This window comes from Mirounga leonina, unplaced genomic scaffold (assembly GCF_011800145.1).
Source record: "Mirounga leonina isolate KUSES-001 unplaced genomic scaffold, KU_Mleo_1.0 Mir_321, whole genome shotgun sequence".
Classification (NCBI taxonomy): Eukaryota; Metazoa; Chordata; class Mammalia; order Carnivora; family Phocidae; genus Mirounga; species Mirounga leonina.
The window spans coordinates 3186712-3205349 of NW_023270680.1; the positions used below are offsets into that span (position 1 = coordinate 3186712).

The following is an 18638-nucleotide window of genomic DNA, read 5'->3' on the forward strand; positions in this document are numbered from 1 at the left end:
ATGCAGACTGCTAGCTGTAGCACACCAGCAGGGCATATACTTGCAACCCATGATGCCTTTTAAGATCTGTATCAGGAGAGCCCATCACCAAGGCCTGCTGCCTCCTGGATATGCAGCTCATCCATTATTCCAGGTCGTGGGCCCCTGAAACTGAATGCAGAATTGTTCAGAACATTTGCTTCAAAGACAAAGATCCATAGTTTACATCTCATGCCATTTGGGTCTATGGCTTCAAGAAGGTAATGTGCTCTGAATGAGCTCAAGTTCTCCCCTTGACTACAGCTGCACATGGTAGCACCACGCACAGGCAGCAACCATCAGCTGTGTTTAAGGGATGTTTGGTGAAGTGGCTCTGTGAATAAGCTTGTATTTAATGAATATTCTCATCAATATTTCCTAACAGCATTCTCTCCTCTGGGTCCCATTGGAGGAGTTTCTCTCTTTCCAGGGCATTCTCCTGATGCTTATTGTACTCTGTTAGAAACTGAATCTTGTAAAAAAAAAAAAAAAATATATATATATATATATATATTTCTTATCTTCAAATAGCTGAAAAGCTTTTGACCAGACTTGTGGTGAACCACTCGTGTATGTAAAGGACTTCATAATACCAATTGTATGCACTTTAAAAATGCTTAATGCCATCTTATACTCCTTTCTGTCATATCGTTTTTCTTATTTTAGTTTATTTTATCTTGCTATATCATGTCTCCCTTTGCAAAGTGCTTTTCATCATAACTTCTGGGTAGGAATTTTGATCTTTTCCCAATTACGATGGATGTGTATATGGTCATGTGTGTATGTGCAGGGAAAGAGTTAAATGCTCCCTCTTTTTTTCTAGTGAGATGGAGTTTTTATAACAATTTATATCCAGTATTGCCCTTCAAAGGAAGCAAATCCAATGGGGACCACTGAAAAGACTGCAGCCTCTCTGTGATTCTGAGGACATAGTTGAAACGTGGTGGTTCCAATGCCTCAGCCATTTCTAGGAACAGCAGTAAATGCTCTCTTGCCTTTTCTCCTTAAAGGACAACTACCCCTTAGGGGAAGCACCAGGTGTTGTGTAGGAAGGACGCAATCATGTACTGACATCTTCAGGAGAAGAAAAGCCAGCGATACCATCTTAGACACTTAACTCGGAACACGCGTGCTAAACTAAGCCCCTGCGGAAAGCTGAGAACCCACTCAAGGTATCCAGACCACCCCCTGGAAGGACGTGGGTAGGGGGTGGCTCGAGGAATGTTTCCAGGAGAGTTCATTGGTAAACTTGATCCACTCGAGAAGCGCATTTCAGGAAGCAGGGCCAGTACCAGGGACAGCACCAAGACCCGCGCCCCCGTGGGGAGAGGCAGCAGCACCATGGACAGCACCAACGCGAGCGCCCGGGGCGGAGAGGCGGGGAGAGGCGACCTCATCAGCTGATGCCTTACGTAGGCTGGATCCCCACTTTGAGAAGGCAGGTCTGGATGGGCGCGCTGGCGTTTGCGCCCCGAAGCTGTGGCCCCAGACGGGGTGGGGCGGGGCCTGGGGGGATAGCAGAAGGCAGATCCCAGAAAACAGGTCCCCGCCGGGCTTCCCTGGCACGGAGTTAAGGCTGCAGCCTGCTGCTTGGAGAGAAGGGCGGGTAGCGAGGCGACGCGCGCAGCGAGAGTACTGCTCTGACGCACCAGCACCCCCTCCCGCACCCACACGCTCCAGGGTCGCCCAGCTGCCCCCCGACTTGGGAGATGCTCAGCTCTGGGCGACCAGACAGCTGTCTCTGCCGAGGTGAAAAGCCTGGGCATGTGACAGCTTAGGAGGGCCCTGGCTGCGAGACGCAGCCCAGCACCCTCCTCTCTGCCACACCATCTCCCACGTATGCTCACTGGCAGGAGGTTGGGGCCAGTTTCATAGACAATCCCCAGAAACCCCGCCGCCAGCCAGAGGTTGCAAACATCCAGAGTGGCTCTGCGCGCAGTGGCCACCGTCCATCTTCCTGAACGCCCCTTCTGCACTCACTCTGGGCCGGTCTCCTGACCCAACGATGGATTCGCCACTGAACCTAACCTACTTTTCCCTCTCCACCCCCGCCCCTTTGGAGACCAACCGCAGCAGCCTTGACGCCGACGACCCGCGCCCCAGCCCGCCCCTCCTCTCTGTCTTCGGTGTGCTTGTTCTGACCTTGCTGGGCTTTCTGGTGGCTGCGACGTTCTCCTGGAACCTCCTGGTGCTGGCGACCATTCTCCGCGTGCGCACCTTCCACCGAGTTCCGCACAACTTAGTGGCGTCCATGGCCATCTCGGATGTGCTCGTGGCCGCTCTGGTCATGCCACTGAGCCTGGTTCATGAGCTGTCCGGCCGCCGTTGGCAGCTGGGCCGACGGCTCTGCCAGCTATGGATCGCGTGCGACGTGCTCTGCTGCACAGCCAGCATCTGGAATGTGACGGCCATCGCGCTGGACCGCTACTGGTCCATCACCCGCCACCTGGAATACACGCTCCGCGCCCGCAAGCGCGTCTCCAATGTTATGATAGTGCTCACCTGGGCGCTCTCCGCGGTGATCTCCCTGGCACCGCTGCTCTTCGGCTGGGGGGAGACCTACTCTGAGGGCAGCGAGGAGTGCCAGGTGAGCCGCGAGCCCTCCTACACCGTGTTCTCCACAGTGGGCGCCTTCTACCTGCCGCTCTGCGTGGTGCTCTTCGTGTACTGGAAGATCTACAAGGCCGCCAAGTTCCGTGTGGGCTCCAGGAAGACCAACAGCGTCTCACCCTTATCGGAGGCCGTGGAGGTGGGTGTTCTAGAGATCCTTGTAAATACTTCACTTGCATTTGTTCAGGCTTTATCTCCCGCACACTGACTCCAAAGTTTGTAGAAAGTGAATTTCGTTTTCTTTTGGGGGGAGGGGAGGGGACAAAGGGGAAGGGATAGGCTGGGGGAAAGCATAAGAGACTGACTTTGTGTCAACACGCTCAGCTTCACAGAGCTAATAATGGCCTTTACCATCTCTGATGGATTATTTCCATATATAAAATGAGGGGTTTGGACTACATACTTCCACAGGGTCCCCATTTGGCTCTAAAATTCTGTGACTCTATAACACCCTTTAGAAGGTCTGAAGGAGTCAGTGTCTGGGGCTACTGGATAAACTTGCTGCTTGCTGCACCTAGAGTGGGGTGATCAAGGAGGAGGGAAGGGACAGATGGTAACGTGACTTGGCAGAAAGATTGCTCAACATCAGGCAAAGCAGATTAATGTTTTAGCCCAGTCTATTTTTTTCTTTGCAAATTAAAGCAACTAATTTTGCAAAAACATAGTATCTCCTGGATTACTGCCTGCTGTTCTGCAGCATCCTCCTCCCCTGATGCAAGATTATCAAGATGTTTACCTATTTCAGAGCCTGCTTTTGTTATCTACTTCCACGGCCCGTGGTGCTGCTCTCTGGGTCTATCCCCAGCCCCATCAGGCCTTTTGTATGCAGGAGAGGATCATTTGTTTGCCTTCCCAAACAAGCTACGGGAGGAAATTAAAAATCTAAGGCAGACAATTCCCCAGCTCTTTACAAGTGGCATTTTCTGTAGGGCTCTTTTCTTGCCCTCTCTTCACCACGCTGTCCTGTCTTGTTAACTCTTAATAATCCAACCCTATGACTGCAGATTCAAGAAATATATGACAACTGAATCCAATGGATATGGAGATTGCTCCCCTCCCCCCCTCCGAACAACTCTCATTGCCAAGGTGATCCCTTGAGCCTAATTCATACATTTAAGTTAGGTCAGAAATCTACGCAGCCCCATTTTCTGTTATTGGCTCTGGGACAACATAAATTCCATTAACCATATTAAACACACACTATGTATGGGCTTGGTGCAAGGAGTAAAGAACGATAAAGACATCATCTTTCCCATGAAGAGCTCCCTCTAGTGAGGGAGATAGACACCTACTGTGAGTGCTGTAATATGGTTGTGTTTTCCAGATCAATAGCTAATTCCAACAATAACCAGTCAATCAAGCTCAGAGGGACCAGAGGTGTAGGTAAGGGAGGAGAGAGTGCATCATTCTAGAAGAAGGAAAGGGGGTCAGAGGCTACCTGTCCTTTTATCTAGAACAGTGGCCTCAACCAGGGGTGATTTGTCCCCTCCAGGGACCATTTGGAATGTCTGGGGACATTATTAGTAAAATTTGGGGGAGAGTACTGATGACATCTAGCATGTAGAGGCCAGGGACGCTGCTAAACAGTGTAGAGTGCACTGGACAGCCCCCACAGCAAAAAAATTATTCAGAACAAAATGACAGAAGTGCCAGATTTGGGAAAACCTGATCTATTAGATTTCTGAACTGAACAAGGAGTGCTGATGGCTAAGAGCACTCGCAGCACCAAACTGCCTGGAACTTCCACATGTGTGAGAATCCACCCCAACTCTGGGCCAGGAACAAGAGCACCCGCCACCTTCAATGACCCTCCTTATGTGGACCCTCTTCTGCCAGGATGCTTATCCAGTTAAATGGTTTACAATCAATACCAGATACAGCTTGAAAAGGAAAAGCAGTCACAGTTTTGTCTTGTGGAACTTACCGCAAAGTGATGCAGGCTTTCACTGCTCTGCTCTGGAGACAGCACTAGCAAGCATTTTGACATTGTTCTGCTTTTATACATTTTTTTGCACTGTTTAATTTTCTCTTTCTCTCTCTCTCTCTCTCTGCCACATAACTTAAGAAAATGGGTCCCTTGGCTTTGCAAGATGTCCAAATGATCCAGGGCTCCACTGTTACTGTGAAGGGTGAATTACAAACCAGGTCTCCTGATTTTTCCCTGGTAGCAGGTGCCGAAGTTTCTAAATACAGTTCTCCCACCACCTAGCTGTGTTACCTAGGGAAACACAACACTTCTTCCTTACTTCTTTGACTGCTGCGTTTTCTTCAAATACATACTGAGAGCTTAACCTCTGTCAGACACTGAGATGGGAGCTGGCAACACAAGAGATGGGCCTTGCCCTTGGCAAAGGATGATGAAACCACTACTAAAGATCTGGCATAAAAAGATAATGCTGAATTTATTGCTTACTAGTCTGCAGCAGAGCTGTGCTGGCCAGGCACAATCGCTCTGAGCAGAGAACAATGCTAATCTTAAATGGCATTTTTGGGAAGCATGGAGATCAGACACTGGGGACTTTGAGAGGGGGAGGTGGGTTGACATATGTATGAGTCTTTTTACGTCTTTATTTTTTATTTTATTTAAATTCAATTAATTAACATACACTGTATTATTAGTTTCAGAGATAGAATTTAGTGATTCATCAGTTACATATATCACCCAGTGCTCATCATATCACGCGACCTCCTTAATGTCCATCCCCCAGTTACCCCATCCTGCCCCACCCACCTCCCCTCCAACAACCCTCAGTTTGTTCCCTAGAGTTAAGAGTCTCTTATGGTTTGTCTCCCTCTCTGATTTCATCTTATTTTATCTTTCCCTCCCTTCCCCTATGATCCTCTGTTTTATTTCTTAAATTCCACATATGAGTGAAATCATATGATAATTGTCTTTCTCTGATTGACTTATTTTGCTTAGCATAATACCCTCTAGTTCCATCCACGTCATTGCAAATGTTAAAACTTCATTTTTTGATGGCTGAGTAATATTGCTTTGTTTATATATACCATTCTTCTTTATCCATTCATCTGTTAATGGACATCTGGGCTCTTTCCATAGTTCGACTACTATGGACATTGCTGCTATAAACATCAGAGTGCAGGTGCCCCTTTGAATTACTACGTTTGTATCCTTTGCGTAAATACCTAATAGTGCAATTGCTGCATTGTAGGGTAGCTCTATTTTTAACTTTTTGAAGAACCTCTATGCTGTTTTCCAGAGTGGCTGCACCAGTTTGCATTTCCACCAATAATGTTAAGAGGGTTCCCCTTTCTCCGCATCCCACCAACATCTGTCATTTCCTGACTTGTTAATTTTAGCCATTCTGACTGGTATAAGGTGGTATCTCATGGTAGTTTTGATTTGTATTTCCCTGATGCTGAGTGATGTTGAGCATTTTCTCATGTGTCTGTTGGTCATTTGTATGTCTTCTTCAGAGAGATGTCTATTCATGTCTTCTGCCCATTTCTCAGCTGGATTTTTTGTTTTTGGGGTGTTGAGTTCTTTATAGATTTTGGATACTAGCCTTTTATCTGATAAGACATTTGCAAATATTTTCTCCCATTCTATAGGTTGTCTTTTAGTTTTGTCAACTTGTTTCCTTTGTTGTGCAAAGCTTTTTATCTTGATGAAGTCCCAGTAGTTCATTTTTGCTTCTGTTTCTCTTGCCTTTGGAGATGTGTCTAGCAAGACGTTGCTGTGGCTGAGGTCGAAGAGGTTGCTGCCTCTCTTCTTCTCTAGGATTTTGATGGATTCCTGTCTCACATTTGGGTCTTTCATCCATTTTGAGTTCATTTCCATGTATGGTGTAAGAAAATGGTCCAGTTTTCATCCTTCTGTATGTGTCCATCCAAAATTCCTAACATCATTTGTCGAAGAGACTGTCTTTTTTCCATTGGATATTCTTTCCTGCTTTGTTGAAGATTTGTTGAACATAGAGCTGAGGATCCATTTCAGGGTTCTCTATTCTGTTCCACTGATCTATGTGTCTGTTTTTGTGCCAATACCATACTGTCTTGATGATGACAGCTTTGTAATAGAGCTTGAAGTCCAGAATTGTGATGCCTCCAGTTTTGGTTTTCTTTTACAACATTCCTTTTTCTATTCAGGGTCTCTGGTTCCATACAAATTTTAGGATTATTTGTTCCAGCTTTGTGAATTTCGATAGGGATTGCAATGAATGTATAGATTGCTCTGGGTAGCATAGACATTTTAACAATATTTGTTTTTTTAATCCATGAGCATGGAATGTTTTTCCATTTCTTCATGTCATCTTTGATTTCTTTCATCAGTGTTTTCTAGTTTTCAGAGTACAGATCCTTTGCCTCTTTGGTTAGGTTTATTCCTAGGTATCTTATGGTTTTTGGTGCAATTGTAAATGGGATCAATTCCTTAATTTCTCTTTCTTCTATTTCAGTGTATAGAAATGCAACTGGTTTCTGTGCATTGATTTTATATCCTGCCACTTTGCTGAATTCCTGTATGAGTTCTAGCAATTTTGGGGTGGAGTCTTTTGGGTTTTCCACATGGAGTATTATGTCATCTGTGAAGAGTGAAAGTTTGAGTTCTTCTTTGCTGATTTGGATGCCTTTTATTTCTTCTTGTTGTCTGAGGCTAGGACTTCCAATACTGTGTTGAACAGCAGTGGTGAGAGTGGACATCCCTTCGTGTTCCTGACCTCAGGGGAAAAGCTCTCAGTTTTTCCCCATTGAGAATGATATTCTCTGTGGGTTTTTTGTATATGGCTTTTATGATATTGAGGTATGTTCCCTCTATCCCTACACTGCAGAGAGTTTTAATCAAGAAAGGATGCTGTATTTTGTCAAATGCTTTTTCTGCATCTATTGAGAGGATCATATGGTTCTTATCCTTTCTTTTATTAATGTGGTGTATCACGTTTATTGATTTGCAGATGTTGAACCACCCCTGCATTCCAGGAATAAATCCCACTTGGTCATGGTGAATAATACTTTTAATGTACTGTTTGATCTTATTAGCTAGTATCTTGGTGAGAATTTTTGCATCTATGTTCATGAGGGATATTGGTCTTTAATTCTCCTTTTTGGTGGGGTCTTTGGTTTGGGGATCAAGGTAATGCTGGCCTCACAGAATAAGTTTGGATGTTTTCGTTCCACTTCTATTTTTTGGAACAGTTTCAGAAGAATAGGTATTAATTCTTCTTTAAATGTCTAGTAGAATTGCCCCTGGGAAGCCATCTAGCCCTGGACTCTTGTTTGTTGGGAGATTTTTTATTACTAATTCAATTTCTTTGCTGGTTATGGGTCTGTTCAGGTTTCCTATTTCTTCCTGTTTCAGTTTTGGTAGATATGTTTCTGGGAATTTATCCATTTCTTCCAGCTTGCCTAATTTGTTGGCATATAATTGCTCATAATATTCTCTTATAATTGTTTGCATTCCTTCAATGTTGGTTGTGACTTCTCCTCTTTAATTCATGATTTTACTTATTTGGGTCCTTTCTCTTTTCTTTTTACATAAGTCTGGCTAGGGGTTAAAAAAGGGCTTCTGAGGGGGGCTGGGTGTCTCAGTCGGTTAAGCATCAGGCTCTTCAGTTTGGCTCAGGTCATGATCTCCTGGTTGTGGGATTGAGCCCCACGTTGTGTTCTGCGCTCGTGCAGAGTCTGCTTCAGATTCTTTCTCCCTCCCTTTCTGCCCCTCCGTGCTCATGCTCTCTCTCAGATAAATAAATAAAATTTAAAAGAATAAGGGCTTCTGAAATTGCTTTATATAATGTATTTTATATTTTTATATTTTAAATTTTCATAGCTGGATTATATAGCTCCTCTCTTTTCTATCCTTCTACTTTATCCCCATCTGAGAGGATGTCAATTAACTTCACTCACTAGTACAGATTTGTAGCCCAGGACAATAAAAATTTTTTCAATACTCTCATGAAGTTTTAAATTCTATAACAATTTTTATTATTACTTTCTCTATGAAGTTTAGGAAAGTTCTAAATTATCACTGTTAACTCTAGGCCAGAGTTTTAATTGAAAATATATAGGTTTGTCTTCTTATCTGGCAATCTTACTGTGTGACTTTGGTTTTTCTAAGAAAACCCTAAAGTAAGGACAGTGCATTTAGGAGGTTGGGTGAAGCTGAACAGAAATACGCAAGACCTAGTTATGCAAGGCAGGTGGGTTTGGGAGTGTTACAAAATCTCTGAGACTATTTTAGAGTTAGAATTTTGTTTAAGACCTTAACATACCAATTAGAGAAGCTGTTAACTGTTTGGTATTTTTCTCCTAATTTTTCTACTGCTCTTAAACGGCTTAATTTATTGATTTTTGACTTGGTCAGAAATTCCTTATTAAGATTAATAAAAAGGCTTATCGATCTAATTAATCCTTTCAAAGAACCAGCTTCTAGTTTCATTGATCTCATCTACTGTGTTTCTGGTTTCTAATTCATTGATCTCTGCTCTAATCTTAATTATTTCTCTTCTAATGTGTGGCTTAGTGAGGCTTGGGTGGCTATGTATTTCCCCCTTAGGACCACCTTTGCAGTATCCTATAGGTTTTGGACCGATACGTTTTCATTCTCATTGGTTTCCATGAATTGTTGATAAACCACTGGCCAGACTTATCCAAAAGAAAAGAGAAAGGACCCAAATTAATAAAATTATGAATGAAAGGGAGAGATCATGACAATTGATGAGTTTTAATCAGGAAAGGAAATAGAAACAATTATTAGAAATTATTATCAACAACTATATGCCAATAAATTGAGCAACCTGGATGAAATGGATGCCTTCCTGGAAACCTATAAACTCCCAAGACTGAAACAGGAAGAAATTGACAACCTGAATAGGCCAACAACCAATAGGATATCGAAGCAGTGATCAAAAACCTCCCAAAAAACAGGAGTCCAGGGCCTGTTGGATTCCTTGGGGAATTTTACCAAACATTCAAAGAAGAAATAATACCTATTCTCCTGAAGCTGTTTCAAAAAATAGAAACAGAAGGAAAGCTTCCAGACTCATTCTATGAGGCCAGCATTACTTTAATCCCCAAACCAGGCAAAGACCCCATCAAAAAGGAGAATTTGAGACTGATATCCCTGATAAATATGGATTCCAAAATACTCAACAAAATCCTAGCTAATAGGATCCAACAATACATTAAAAGGATCATCCCACGACCAAGTGGGATTTATCCCCGGGATGCAAGGGTGGTTCAACATTCGCAAATCAATCGATGTGATAGAACACATTAATAAGAGGAGAGAGAAGAACCATATGGTCCTCTCAATTGATGCAGAAAAAGCATTTGACAAAATACAGCATCCTTTCCTGATTAAAACTCTTCAGAGTACAGGGATAGAGGGAACATTCCTCAAGTTCATAAAATCCATCTATGAAAAACCCACAGCCAATATCATCCTCAATGGGGAAAAGTTGAGAGCCTTTCCCTTAAGATCAGGAACACGACAAGGATGCCCACTCTGGCCACTATTGTTCAACATAGTACTAGAAGCCCTAGTACAGCAATCAGACAACAAAAAAAAAAATAAAAGGTATTCAGATTGGCAAAGAAGAAGTCAAACTCTCTTCACAGATGACATGATACTTTATGTGGAAAATCCCAAAGACTCCACCTCCAAATTACTAGAACTCATACAGCAATTCAGTAATGTGGCAGGTTACAAAATCAATGCACAGAAATCAGTTGCTTTCTTATACACTAACAATGCAACTGTAGAAAGAAATTAGAGAAACGATTCCATTTACAATAGCACCAAAAACCATAAGATACCTTGGAATAAACCTAACCAAAGAGGTAAAAGATCTATACTCTAGGAACTACAGAACACTCATGAAAGAAATTGAAGAAGACACAAAAAGATGGAAAAACATTCCGTGCTCATGGATTGGAAGAATAAACATTGTTAAAATGTCTATGCTACCCAGAGCAATCTATACCTTCAATGCCATCCCGATCAAAATTCCAATGACATTTTTCAAAGTGCTGGAACAAACAATCCTAAAATTTGTATGGAATCAGAAAACACCCCAAATTGCCAAGGAAATGTTGAAAAAGAAAAACAAAGCTGGGGGCATCACGTTGCCCGATTTCAAGCTATATTACAAAGCAGTGATCACTAAGACAGCATGGCACTGGCACAAAAACAAACATATAGACCAATGGAAAAGAATAGAGAACCCAGATATGGACCCTCAACTCTATGGCCAAATAATCTTCGACAAAGCAGGAAAAAATATGCAATGGAAAAAAGACAGTCTCTTCAATAAATGGTGCTGGGAAAATTGGACAGCTATATACAGAAGAATAAAACTCGACCATTCTCTAATACCATACACAAGGATAAACTCAAAATGGATGAAAGACCTCAATGTGAGACAGGAATCCATCAAAATCCTAGAGGAGAACATAAGCAGTAACCTCTCTGACATTGGTTCAGCAACTTCTTTCAAGATTCATCTCTAAAGGCTAGTGAAATTAAGCAAAAATGAACTTTTGGGACTTCATCAAGATAAAAAGCTTCTGCACAGCAAAGGAAACAGTCAACAAAACAAAGAGGCAACCCACGAAATGGGAGAAGATATTTGCAAATGACACTACAGATAAAGGGCTGGTATCCAAGATCTATAAAGAACTTCTCATACTCAACACCCAAAAAACAAATAAGTCAAAAAATGGGCAAAAGACATGAACAGACACTTCTCCAAAGAAGACATACAAATGGCTAACAGACACATGAAAAAATGTTCATCATCATTAGCCATCAGGGAAATTCAAATCAAAACCACATTGAGATACCACCTTATACCAGTTAGAATGGCAAAAATTAACAAGGCAAGAAACAACAAATGTTGGAGAGGTTGTGGAGAAATGGGAATCCTCTTACACTGTTGGTGGGAATGCAAGTTGGTACAGCCACTTTGGAAAACAGGGTGGAGGTGCCTCAGAAAATTAAAAATAGAGCTACCCTATGACACTACTGGGTATTTACCCCAAAGACACAGTTGTAGTGAAAAGAAGGGCCATATGCACCCCAATGTTCAGAGCAGCAGTGTCCACAATAGCCAAACTGTGGAAAGAGCTGAGAGGCCCTTCAACAGATGAATGGATAAAGAAGATGTGGTCCATATATACAATGGAATATTACTCAGCCATCAGAAAGGATGAATAACCAACTTTTACATCAACATGGATGGGACTGGAGGAGATTATGCTAAGTGAAATAAGTCAAGCAGAGAAAGTCAATTATCATATGGTTTCACTTATTTGTGGAACATAAGAAATAGCATGGAGGATATTAGGAGAAGGAAGGGAAAAATGAAGGGGGGATATTGGAGGGAGAGATGAACCATGAGAGACTATGGACTCCGAGAAACAAACTGAGGGTGTTAGAGGAGAGGGGCATGGGGGGATGGGTTAGCCCGGTGATGGGTATTAAGGAGGGCATGTACTGCATGGAGCACTGGGTGTTATATGAAAACAATGAAGCGTGGATCACTACATCAAAAACTAATGATGTATTGTATGGTGACATAACAAAATAAAATTTAAAAAAAGATTAATAAAAAGGCATTTGTCAAGAAAAGCACAAGAGTTAGGATTATACGGCAATTTAAAATAGAAAGTCAAAGTCCCTAAAGGAGAAGTTCAAGATCTTGGCTTAGACAAACCATGATACACAGAAAGAGCCTTCATGTTTGGCCAACAGTCTGTGCCAATGAATAGTGTCTCAGGATCCCTAACCAGAGGCTAGCAAGGGGCCATACAATCACCAACCCAACACTCACTGAACTAGAATACCAGCTAAACAAAGTGACATTCTTTCACAAATTAAGAAGACAGGGAGTGCCCTCAAATTTTATAAAGGACCCAAAGCAAAGTTTGATTAATTGTTTTTCCACAGACATCAACTACATAATGAAAGATGCTTGAGATGCTTTTGTTATTTCAGGCAAATCAAATTAAATCAAACTATCAAACTACAAGAGAATCTTAGTCCTTTTTGTTTTTGTCTAAACATGTTAGCTCAGTGATGTCTTGGTGAACTGTGAGTGAACTGTATTGATTTTTCTAATAAATCCTTAGAAACCTTCACACAGCATGAGGGCTGTTGGCATTTTGAAAAAGGTTAACAGGTAGAAGCATACATGTTTTACTTTTGTTTTTCAAACTTGTTTGTAAACATAAATATGCCCTTTTATTAAATAAATACACAGCAATGTTTTGTTTTGTTTTTTTTTAATTGCTTTTCCACAAATTGGTCTTAGGTCTAACAGTCCTCAAAACATTAGCCCTTGGGTCTGGCTTGGAATGGATTAGTAGCTTATCAAGCCAATGCCTTACAGAACAATCCTTTTTACATTCAACTGAAAGAAAGTCTCTCCAGGAAAAAAAATTTTTTTAAATTACCCAATGAAACCAAGACTTTGCACATATAGACAAATAACAGCAAAAGCAAAGCAAGTAGCAGTAAATTAAGTACATTAAGGGCATAAAAAAATATTTGCTAAATGGTACACCTCCAGGACAAGAGATCTAATGGGCTTACCCAAAGATCTAAGTCAATTACCAAATGGTATATATCTCAATCAAAGATCTAGGTAATTGATACAAAGACCTAAGCCTAAAGACCTTAAATGAAGACACTTTTTGTTACAAGTCCTAGGATAACAAAATGCACAGAGCAAGAAGAGCCCAGTGGGGCTGGTTGGAGCTGCTGAGACTGGCACCCCTGCGGGCAGATCCTGATGCAACTGGACCTTGGAGCCCAGTGAATATACTGTGGTCCAAGCATCCTGTAGAGGGTCTTCAAAATGATCTCAGTGGACGCTCTAGAACTGTCGAAGGATGATACAAGCACCACATAGTATCTGAAATAGAAATACAAGCCAAACCTACTGCTTACTACAATAAGAAAAAGTTATATTTATCAGGTACTGTCTCTAGAGCAAAGCAGAATGCCAACAATCTCTGGGGACTGGGACAGCATGGAGTTCAGGAATTGGAGGGCAGTGAATGGATATCACCTTAAAGTGGGGTTACTCAGTGAGACTGCTGTCGATTGATTGGCACTCAGAGGAACGTTTATTGGGGTGAGTCCTACCCTAATTGGCTGACTTTCAGAAGTGAGGGCAGCCAAGGATTGGTTGGTTTGCAAATGTGTATTTACAAAACTGTATTGTCCCTGATCAACTGAAAGTATTTAAACAAGTAGCAAGTTTCCTTCTTACCATAGCTATAGAACAATCAGTCTTTTCCTAAGTTAGTTGGGAAGTTTGAGGAATGTTTTCACTCTTCCCCCTTGTGGAACCATCCCTTAACGTGTAAGACCATTTCTAGCTTGAGCATTCTGGTTCATCTGTACATCTTCTGTTCTGACAGTGGTGTGGTCTAACCTGCAAATCACCCAAAATCACACTTCTGAGGTAAGAGTCTTCATCCCTAAGCTTCAGTACCCACTATTGATGGTAATCTATCGATTATCTGTGATATTAATAGGAAAGCGAAGTCAAATTAAAGGAAATTAAAGCAATATATTAGTACATGTCCCCCAAAGAATGCATTTATTTGGAGAGATGAGGCTAATTGTTCACTTAGAAAAATTTTATATGTGAAGTGATGGGCATTGAGGAGGGACATGTGCTGTGATGAACACTGAATGCTATATGCAACTGATGAATTGTTGAGCACTAAAAAAAAATAAATTAAAAAATAAATGATACAGTGTTATGAAGATAATTACAAAAAGTCTAATTTGGCGTGAAAGGTCACTTTCTTTTACCCTACTACTTCTTTTTCTATAAATCTAATGAGCATGTTGAGTAATTGATAGAGTAATTAATAGATTTCAATTCTCCAGACTCAGGTGCTTTATTGCAATCATTGATTAGCAGAGAGCAAAGATCTAAGGAGTCCCTGAGTCAGAAAGTCACAGGGTGAGCAACCAAAAGACATTAGACAACCAGAAACCTAAAACCTCCCAAACAACAAAGATCCTCCTCCCAGAGGAGCCTCTGCTGTTCCAAAAGAACCATTTTAAATCGGTGACCCTCTTTCTTCTGTCAAGTGAGTTGGTGTTGAATGCTGCACCAAGAGAAACGTCAATGCTGAGCAACATTTCACACCGAGGTCCTAGAAAATGTGCTTTTCTGAGACATACGGAGTTCTAGGACTCACCTACAAACAATTCCTAACTCCAAGCAAACCATACAAAGAAAGTATTTAGAAAAAATATTTAACTTGAATTTAAAGTAGAACCCTAAGGGGTTCTCATGGAACATGACAAGAATTGTTAAAACATGACACTTGAATCTTTGTTGGAAGGGCCTGTGGATGGGGGCTCCCACCCTGCTGTACTAACAACTCAGTGAGAAAGGAGCATGAATCTAACACCTGTGAGGAAACATTTAGCTGAAACACCCTACGGACATGAGAGAAATCATCCTGAATACAAACTTAGAAATAAAATACCTGGAACATCTTTAAGAACACACTTCACTCAACATTAGAACCATGACGCCAGGGCAAATCCTTGCAAATCCAATGAGTGTAAGTTTTATTTGGGAATAGCTCATCCTCTGTAAGAACCTAGGTAAACTGTACTGGAAGAACACAAGGTTTTAGAGTGCACTGCCAAATACCCATACAAGCAGGCCTGCACATAGGGCACTTTACGTTCAATTACAGGGACCATGACTGAAGTGATGGGCTTCCATGAAACTGTCTTATCATACTTACACCCCCCCGTTTCCTAAGACTAATTTTTATAGAAATATTCAAATCCTACACTTGCGTGTAGGTCATACACCTGGATAAACAACCACTGTGGTCTCATCTCTCAGATGAATGATGAGCTACATCCTGATATGGCAGCCCCTTCGGATATAGGACTGGATCTGAGTGTACGGAAGGGCGAAATCTCAAGAGAGGGAGATAACCTGAATGCCAATCATTAGGAAAGAAGATGGCTCCCCAGAATGGAAACCTTGCAACTTTTTCCATTATGCAACAGAAAACTCCTACAAATAGAATGTGCAACTTTGGGGGGTATATCTCAGCCTTAAAGAAGGTTGGCTTTACATTGATAGTTTCATTGTGAGGCTCATTGTGTCTTGCAACTGAAAGTTGAGTATATAAAGGACTAAACATGGGCTTCTGGAGTCAGTCTGCAAAGGCTAATGACCACAGGGAAGGCAGACATGCAGTCAGGATGGGAGGGGCTGGCTGGTTCCCAAGAGGGTGCCGTATCTCAAAAGCCAGAATATCTGGTTGTGTGTTGCTGTATTTATTTCTACTTCGACAAAAGTCTAGTTTAAGAGTTCCACCTTTATATCAGCTGTGCTATAGAGAATTAAGGGGTGGGCACAAGGGAGTCACAACCCTGAGTGGCCAGTGTTACCACCAAAAAAGTGCTGAGAGGGAGGAGAATTTCGGGGGGGGGGGGTGGGGGGAGGGTTTAACAGTCAGGACCAGAATTCTCCTTCAATTGCCATCTTTGGAAAATGGGGGGAAATGACTTCTCTGATGCCATTTTAGGATTGAGTTTTATTAAGAAATTGGTGGGTTTCCCTGTTTTATGCTGAAAAATGAAACTAAATATTGTGTTTGTATTTCTGTAAATGAATTCCCTGCAAAGTACTACCAGATATGCACTAATTATATAAGAAAGTTTACTATTGTTCCATCTCGGGGTGAGATTGGGGTATAGAAAGGGAGATTTTCACTCCTCATTTTATGTATGTTTTTAAGGGTTGCAGTATTGTGGACTATTTGTTCCAATATTGATGATCTTCTTTTTGATTGTACAATACTTGGTGTTTCATTGTTCTTCAAGTAAATGACAGGAAGGCTATCATACAAATTTAATAATTCATATATCAACTAATATTATTTTAACCATAGTGTTCCTATTTACACTTCATTATTCTATATGACAGATAGGTCGATGTCTTTTGACTCCAATTTATAGATGTAGCCATGAACCGGTTAAGTGGTTTAGGGTAAAGAGAATGATCTTCTGATTTGGTCCTTTGTCTGAAAGCTGCCTGAGAGAGAGCTGTGTAATTCTCCTTTTCAAATGTACTGGGGTTACAGAATGCTGGGGTTTGGAAGAATGATATCTAATGTCCATGTAGTCTCACCTACCAGTGAATGATTGATCAGCCCAGAAATTGTCCCAAATTCTAACTGAACCAGTTAACTTGCTAGTTTAGTAAACCTAACCATTGTAATTTCTCCATATTTAGGCTGTCTTTTCGTCAGATAGTCCTTATTTCAATTCCCCAAAGATGGAAGTAAAAGGACTGGAATGGAAAGAAGAGCCCCTTTCCCAGAAATCCCACTTCTCTGGAGAAGGGACTATGTCGAGGGCCTGATTCTGTGGAAACCTGCCCAAAGGAGACCTGGGAGCACCCAACTGGGGAGAATCTAAGTGTTTGGAGTCTGTTTTCCATGAAAGTTGGGGGAGGGGAGGGACACAGAATAGGCCCCAGAGGAGATAAGTGTCCTGGTGAGTGAACTGTCCCAAATAGTCATAGGAAACTGACACCAGAAGAAATTCTAGAAAATTCCTTTAGGGAGGATTCATACAAACACGGAAAGTTATTAAAATTTCGGAAAATCAGGCTTTAGTTGTCCAAGGGTTTGGTAAGGATTTATAGCACCCTTTCGATTACTCATGTACCTTTGTCAGTAAATGATTTGTACTGCATGACCAGGTTATTTCTGTTTTCCTTGTTGAATAGGCAGCAACAGGGAATTCATCTTCATCACATTTATTATGCATGCTCCGTTCCTTCCATTTCTAAGATGTAAGCAAGCCCCCCAGCTCTGTCGCCATGTTTTCACAGCTGAGGGTGGGCTCCACAGGCTGCCAGTTTCCCACACCCGACAATCGAGGACTTTCTCTTCCAGTGGGTGTGCAGGAGCCAGGCATCCGTGTCCGGATTCACCTTACCCTTGCCTGACAGGCATGAGAAGCTGGCTCTTCATGAAGCTTCTGCTGATCTTTTCCAGGCGAAGACCTCTGCTCAGCAGCCCCAGATGGTGTTCACTGTCCGCCACACCACTGTCACCTTCCAGACAGAAGGGGACACGTGGAGGGAACAGAAAGAGCAGAAAGCTGCCCTGATGGTGGGCATCCTCATCGGGGTGTTTGCACTCTGCTGGATCCCCTTCTTCACCACAGAGCTCATCAGCCCCCTCTGCTCCTGCGACATCCCCGCCATCTGGAAGAGCATCTTCCTTTGGCTGGGCTACTCCAACTCCTTCTTTAACCCCCTCATCTACACAGCTTTCAACAAGAACTACAATAGCGCCTTCAAGAATTTCTTTTCTAGGCAACACTGAGCATGAGGCCTGGGAATAAGAAGGAGCTATCCCGTAACTCAGTGAAATTTCCAACGCCATCTACTTCCCCATCCCTACCCAGCACCACATTGAAGACACAAGCCCTCGAGGCTCTCCAGGGTTGTCTTCAGAGCTAGCCCTCACTTCTGAACTCCTAGGTAGGAATGTGGGTCTTCACAGGCAGTTTGGGTGACCTTCTTGATCTAACTTACCTGTTATTGCTCACTCTGCACCTAACAGCCACAGAGTTTGCCCACAAAGTGCCCTTCCCCCCCCCAAAATCCACTCCAGCGTGGTCATCGTCCTTGCCCCAGAGAGGTCAAACAAGGCAGACGAGAGGGAGGGAATCAAGCAGCATGGACAGGTTGGGAATGGATAGAAAATGATGAAGAAGTCAGAATGGGGACATCCGAGGGGTAGGAAATCATAATTCCCAGTTTTCTGGAATAGTGCCTAGTTTGAAATTCCATTCTGTAGTCCTGGTAAGTATACCCTAGTACTTGTTGTGTATGTCCCAGTGTTTGGCTACAAAATATTGTCTCTAAACCTATTAAAGTACATAGCCACAGCTGCAAGACCAGTGAATATTGGCTTTAAGGCTTTGTTTGTGGCAACCACGCACGTGTGCTCTGAGCACGTGCATGAGCGCACACACACACACA

General features: G+C 42.3%; 1 protein-coding gene across 1 annotated transcript; it reads left to right on the forward strand.

Annotated features, from left to right (window-relative positions):
- Window positions 1–1657: 1657 nt before the first annotated feature.
- HTR5A (5-hydroxytryptamine receptor 5A) lies at window positions 1658–17976 on the forward strand. Its single transcript, XM_035029790.1, has 2 exons — window positions 1658–2767; window positions 17644–17976. Exons 1-2 carry the CDS (start codon window positions 2024–2026, stop codon window positions 17974–17976), a joined length of 1077 nt encoding a protein of 358 aa, XP_034885681.1. The 5' UTR covers window positions 1658–2023.
- Window positions 17977–18638: the final 662 nt, after the last annotated feature.